Here is a 5,989-nt window from a genome sequence, read left to right as displayed (position 1 = left end):
ACCCTGGCTTTATGTGATCTCATTTAATCATCAATCTGAGTCTTTTTTTCCAGTTTTTCCAATTTTACAGACGAGAGGGTCAGAGCAGTAAGGTCACTTACTCAAGTAAGAGATGGAGCGGTTATTCCACCCCAGGTCTGTCCACTCCAGAGCCAGATGTTTTCATCTCAGGAGGAAAGCAAAATAACAGGGCAGAGGTCACTCGCTAGCCCCCTCACTGACTCCTCTTCTAGGTTCCAAGGGCCATGTCACAGAGCATCCCCTGTGTACCATGATCACCAGAGGGTGAAACACAGTCTCTTCTATTTAAACAAGAAGGAGACTAGCTACCTTTGAATGAAAGCCTGTGATGCAGACAATCACCTTGCCCCTGATCCCCATTCCCAAGTAGACTTGCCTACCTCTGATGGCTCTGTTCCTCCCTACATTCCCTAGAATCCAAAGAGGATGCAGCTGGAAAGGGTGCTTTCATTTTACAAAACAAAAACCTGATTCATTCGTTCAACAGACATCTAGTGTCTGCCACTCTAGGCCAGACCTTGAGCAGAGGGCTGGACATGAACTAGCGAACAAAACTGAGACTACCTTAGGCACAGAGAGACGAAATTGCTGGGCAGAGATAATACATCTCAGGAGCCCAGGACTCCTGCCACCAAGTTCTGCCTTCCAGGGCCTCAGCCGTGCTGGAATGTGTATGCCTAGCTTATTCTAGATGAAGCCCCTGTTCCAGCCAGGCAGGTCTCAAAGTCACACCCTCGGAGGCCCAATGCAGGTTTCTACCCAAACAGCCGCAAATACTGACTTAACTTTCTTTCGGTGCAGGTTAAAGAAACTCTCAGCTGAGTCTTGGATTGTGCGTGTTCTAAACTGACAGAATTAGGAAAATGAAAACCTGCTCCAGGTGCTCTTAGGAAACACCCTCAATTACTCTTCAAAATAAATTTTGGGAAGTTTTACAGCTGGCAGCAGCGGCTTAGAGAGGTGATATGACTTGCCCAAGGTCATACGGTTCGGATGCATACTGGGCCTCTGTAAACCCCAAACCTGCTAGTACCGCTACTCCTCCTCACCAGAGGTCTGTGCCTCCGCCGGACAGGCGGCAGAGACGACTGCACAATCCTGGGGAAACCACATCTCCGGTTGCTTCCTGAGCAAGCCGAGGAGAGAGGCGACGGCGCCGGCCCGGCGCTCTCAGGGGGAGGGAAAGGGTGGAGCGCTTTGCTGACCGGGCTGCAGCTCCGGTCTGTAGGTAGGAACTGGTCAAAATACTCCTGCGCGCCAGAGTCTCGGGCGCCTGAAGAAGACTAGGCGCAGAGGCAAGGCCCGGAGACGGAACCCAGTGTGACTGGACGATCTTGGAGCAGATCCTGCACTCAGACAGCAGCTCTTCCCATCCTCTCCATAAAAGTCTCTCAAACTTTTGCAGTTGTCAATTAAAAGAAAAAAAGAAAACTAGGTGAATAACGGCAGAGAACTTTTCGACAAGAGGATGGAGGCAGATTTTCGGTTTTCTCCGGAGCCCGAAAATGCGAAGGCTCTTCTTACCTGCAGGAAACCTTGCAGCCCGCAAATGCGCGTCCTTCTGGAGCGCTTCGCTTCGGCGCGGGACGCTCACGGTCGTCTCCTCTGAAGCCCGGCTGGGCTCCGGCCCTGTGTTTTATACCACTATAGGCAATTAATATTGCATCAGCCGTATTTTAAATTTTCAAAACCCACAATATAATGTAATGGCATAAGGGCATTTATTATTAAAGGACACCCGATGGAGAGGGAGGTGGGGAAATCGCTGGGGCTGTTGTGCAAGGCGGGGGCGAGGGGCTGAGGCCCAGGGAGCTGCAAGCGATCCGAAAGTTTGCTTTTGCGGTAGGAGCTGTCGCACTGTGCAGAGGGCAAACCCACTCTGTTCCGAATTTCGGGCCCGGGCCCGTGGTTTGATGACCCGGAACTCTTTGAGGACGAAGCAGGGAAATGTGCGGATGACTCCTGGACTCGGAGCATTAAATTTTAAATCAGGAAGGCGTTTCTACGGCTCGCAAATAAAAAGCTTTTCTCCCCATTTTAGAGGGAGCGGAAAGAGAACAGGGAGCTGGCATCTATGGAGCACCTACTATGAGCAGAGCACTATGCTATGCGCTTTGCAGGAGATGTATCAGTGCCCCCACAAAGAAGCCAAGGTGGACCACAGAGTGAGTAACCTCCTGGATGAGAATTTCAAATGAATTTGGAACTCCGATGGGGCCCCACTAGCGTGTCCCAGTGAACACTTTTTTATCCCTCTTTGCCTCTATTCTCTCACCTCCTCTCAAGCCCTTTGAATCTTTTAAAATAATTTTTTGCCTACTAACCCAATCACTACTAGATGTCTTAAATAAACAATCTTACCTAGTCCTAACAGTAACCTTGTGAAATAAGTATTGGTCCCTTCATTCTGCAGACAAGCAATCTTGTTGAAGGCTTAGAGAAGTTAAGAAATGAGCTTCAGGATGGTTCTGCCAGTGAGTGGAGGCATTGGGGACTCGAATTCCCATTAGTCTGGCTTCAAAGTTTACTAGCTTAGCCAAGTTGAGCAGTCTTATAGTTTGGCACACAGGGAAACAAGAAAGGAAGTGCCTTGAAACCTTAAGTGGAGACACAAGCCGTAGGGTCTCCCATGAGGAGATCCAAGTGAGTTTGCCAGGGAAGAGGAGTGGGGAGAGGGGATGGTTGAGGGTTGGTCAGTAGAAACTGACAGCCCAGCCCTTTGGGGTTCTCCCTTTTAAATCCTTTCCAAAGCTAGTACCCCTTAGCCTCTGAGAAAAAATAAAACCACTTTGATTCGGGTTGAAAAATAAAGCATTTATTTTAGAAGTTAAATCAGGGGGTAAAGAGAGAAGAAAACTTAATATTTTATTTGTATCTATTCAGAGAATGAAACCAAAGCTCACAGCAACACACAAACTACATGAAGCAACGAAAAAATAAAATTTGACTCGGCCAGAGGGGCTGAGATGAGAAGGGTTCAGGCCAACGCTCCCACTCCTCTTCCCTCACAAAACTCTAAGTGAACTTCCACCAAAAGACACCCACATAAAGGGAATGGAAAGAAGCAGAGTTAAATAAATAATAGGAATGACCGATGTTAACAATAACAGTAATAATAAAAGGGCAGCGAGGTTAGAAGTGTTAAAAGGACTTGCATATAACGCAGAGAAGTTACAGTCACTTTCCAGCAGCCAACTCCACGCATAACTGGCAATCTGACAGCAGCGAGCTGGGTTCAGAGAGTCCTCAGCCGGTATGAACACTACCAACTGCCGCTCTCCAGCAAGCAGTAATTACCCCTCAAGCACCAGCAGATCGTGAAAGATGGCCGGAGCTGGTGCTGGCAGCTGCTTACAAACAGCCAAACGATCCCAGAGTTTTCAGTTGCCAGACTGGGCCCACCTCTTTTGGAGCCCTACTTACCATGAAAAATAGCAACTTGGAGCCGGCAACTCCCTGCATACTTTCCCTGAACCTAATCTTCATGCTACCTTATGAGAATTTACGGCAAACCAAAGGATAAGATGAATAGAATTTAGGCAAGGAAGGGAGTATAAGGCTATCCTTTGGAAACATACATGTATTTTATATACTCTAATAAATCTCCAGTGCATGTTTGTGTCCCCCTTAGATATCCTAGACTTTGTATTATTATTTATCACTTTCTTTTCGTCCCTTCACCCCTTGCCTAATCGCGCTTAGAAAAGTGGCCTTTTCACCCTAGCTTCGGGCGGTTGGGCCAATTCACTATCCTCTGCTTTGGGGCTCCTGCGCTGAGGTCGTGCGGTCCCCCGCAAGAGGGCATATTTCAGCACCACGGACAGCACAACTACCCTCAGGCCCGCCCTTCTGGAATATCTACCCAGCGCCAAAACTTTTTTGGTGGGAATAGAAAGAGAAAGGGAAGGCCAGAGGCAACCAGGCGGGACAAAGGGGGAAAGTCAGTGGCTTTGGAGGGGAAAGCCTAACCTGCCAGGAAACGCCTCGGAGTTCCAGATAACCATCCCCCACAACCCGGGGGTGGGGGCGGGGGGGGGGGGGGATGAGCACTAGGCTCTCCCAGCTCCCGACGCTGCGCCCTGCAGCAGTCAGTGGACAGCGGAATACTTCATTCGTTTCTGTTTCTGTCTCTGGTTGCAGAACCAGACTCTCACCACGTTCTTTTTAAGGTCCAGTTTCTCAGCGATAGCCGCGATCTTCTCAGATGAAGGACGTGGCTGGATAGCGAAATAGGCCTCGAGTGAACGCTTCTCCGGCGCCGCGATGGACGTGCGTTTGCGCTTCCGTTCGCTGCCGTTGAAGAGCTCCGGCTTGCTGTTCTTCTCTCGGTAGGCGGCCTCGGCCTCCTCCAGCCAGGCCTGGAGCACCGGCTTAAGCGCGATCATGTTGTTGTGCGAGAGAGTGAGAGACTCGAACCTGCAGATGGTGCTCTGGCTGAGTGAGCCCACGCCAGGGATCTTGAGATTAGCCAGAGCCGCGCCCACGTCCGCCTGGGTCACCCCCAGCTTGATGCGCCGCTGCTTGAAGCGCTCGGCGAAAGCTTCCAGCTCGCGCGGGTCTGACTCCACGTCGCTGAGGCATGCGGGCATGGCGCTGTGAGGTGCCACGGTATGCGGGTGACTCATGCCCATGGCCTGGTGCAGGTGGCCCATGGCGCCCAGGTGGTGTGGATGGATCTGTGCGGGCATCACCGAGTGTTCTGGAGCGCCCAGGCCGCTCACACTCAGCGTGGGCGAGATGTGCTCCAGCAGGTCGCCTTCGAGGCCCTGGTGCACGGCGTGGTGCGGGTGCGAGGTGAGCGCGGCTGGGTGGGAGATGGGCACGGTGGACGAAGTGGACGTGCAGGGCACGCTGCTCATGGTATGGTAGGTGGCGTCGGGCTTGAACGGATGGTTCTTGCCGTGGGAGACGATATCCACCGCCGCCAGAGCTTCGGCGCGTGCCAGCAGGCTCTCATCAAAGCTTCCAAATATATTACCCTGCAGCTGCAAGCGAGAAGGCGCACAGCACGGTCAGTGGGGAATACTGTCAACTCAGGATTAAAACACATTTTCAAGCAACCGAGATGCCTCTCCTCAAAGCCCAGGTCATAAAAATTAATACGGAGGCAGCAGCTCTGCTGGAACAGACGTGTGGATCAGAGACATGAATGAGAGAGAGAGCGTGCCGGGAGAGAACGCGGGGGAGACAAGGAGAGGGGTTCAGACAGCGGCGATTGTTCTGGGCGACATGAAAAAAACATGAAGCTAGTGCCTGTCAAAAAATGTGCCTTAGAGCGGTAATTATGCTCCACTACGTACCTGCGGGGCTGGGAGACAGACTCGGCGCATGGCCTCGGAGCCGGAGTGCAGGCTGGAGAATTTGGGTTCTTGCAGCACCGGGTGCATGCCGAAAGGCTGCTTGGAGTTCATGGCCATCATCTTCGCGCGCCTGGCAGGGTGGCAGCGGGGGACATGGAATCAGACTTGTCCAGCTTGCTTGCCGCGCTCCAAGTGAGAGCTGCTGAGCGCCCGCGCTCCCCTCGCCCTCTCGCTCGCTGCCTCCCCTCTCCCCCACCTGCTTCTTCACTCATCTTACAAGCAGCCTGCCAGGAAGGGCCCGGGCGCGCGCAGGCGTGCTCACGCGCCCGGGACTCGCAGGGGCGGCCCGGGAGGCGAAGCGAGACCGCAGCTAGCGGCGCGCCTTTCTGCGCCCGCGGCGGCCGCCTCCTCCACAGCCTTTATACCCCGGCCTGGCCTGGCCTCTCCCAGTGCGCCCCGCCCCGCCTGGCTCCAACCCGCCAGACCTTTCGGATTCTTTCCTATTCGTGGACTTCCCTCCCTCACCCCACCCCAAAAGTCCCAAACCTCTCTGTACCGTCCCAACTCGAACTGCCGGAATAAACGGGCAGCCTTGGGCTGAGCTGGGGCAGGAAGCTGACCCTACTCCAACTTCTCCTCCCCACCACACACACACACACACACACACA

At 52.9% G+C, this 5,989-nt stretch overlaps 1 protein-coding gene across 1 annotated transcript; it reads right to left on the bottom strand.

The window, feature by feature from the left end:
• Positions 1-2,817: 2,817 nt before the first annotated feature.
• On the bottom strand, positions 2,818-5,715 carry POU4F3 (POU class 4 homeobox 3). The gene is made up of 2 exons (XM_002744327.5): positions 5,322-5,715; positions 2,818-5,006 (listed from the first exon to the last, which is right to left on the bottom strand). Exons 1-2 carry the CDS (start codon positions 5,439-5,441, stop codon positions 4,110-4,112), a joined length of 1,017 nt encoding a protein of 338 aa, XP_002744373.1. The 5' UTR covers positions 5,442-5,715; the 3' UTR covers positions 2,818-4,109.
• Positions 5,716-5,989: the final 274 nt, after the last annotated feature.

Source organism: Callithrix jacchus, chromosome 2 (genome assembly GCF_049354715.1).
Source record: "Callithrix jacchus isolate 240 chromosome 2, calJac240_pri, whole genome shotgun sequence".
NCBI classification, from domain to species: domain Eukaryota; kingdom Metazoa; phylum Chordata; class Mammalia; order Primates; family Cebidae; genus Callithrix; species Callithrix jacchus.
The sequence above is the reverse complement of the archived record's forward strand: the minus strand, read 5'-3'. Positions and strand labels throughout refer to the sequence as shown.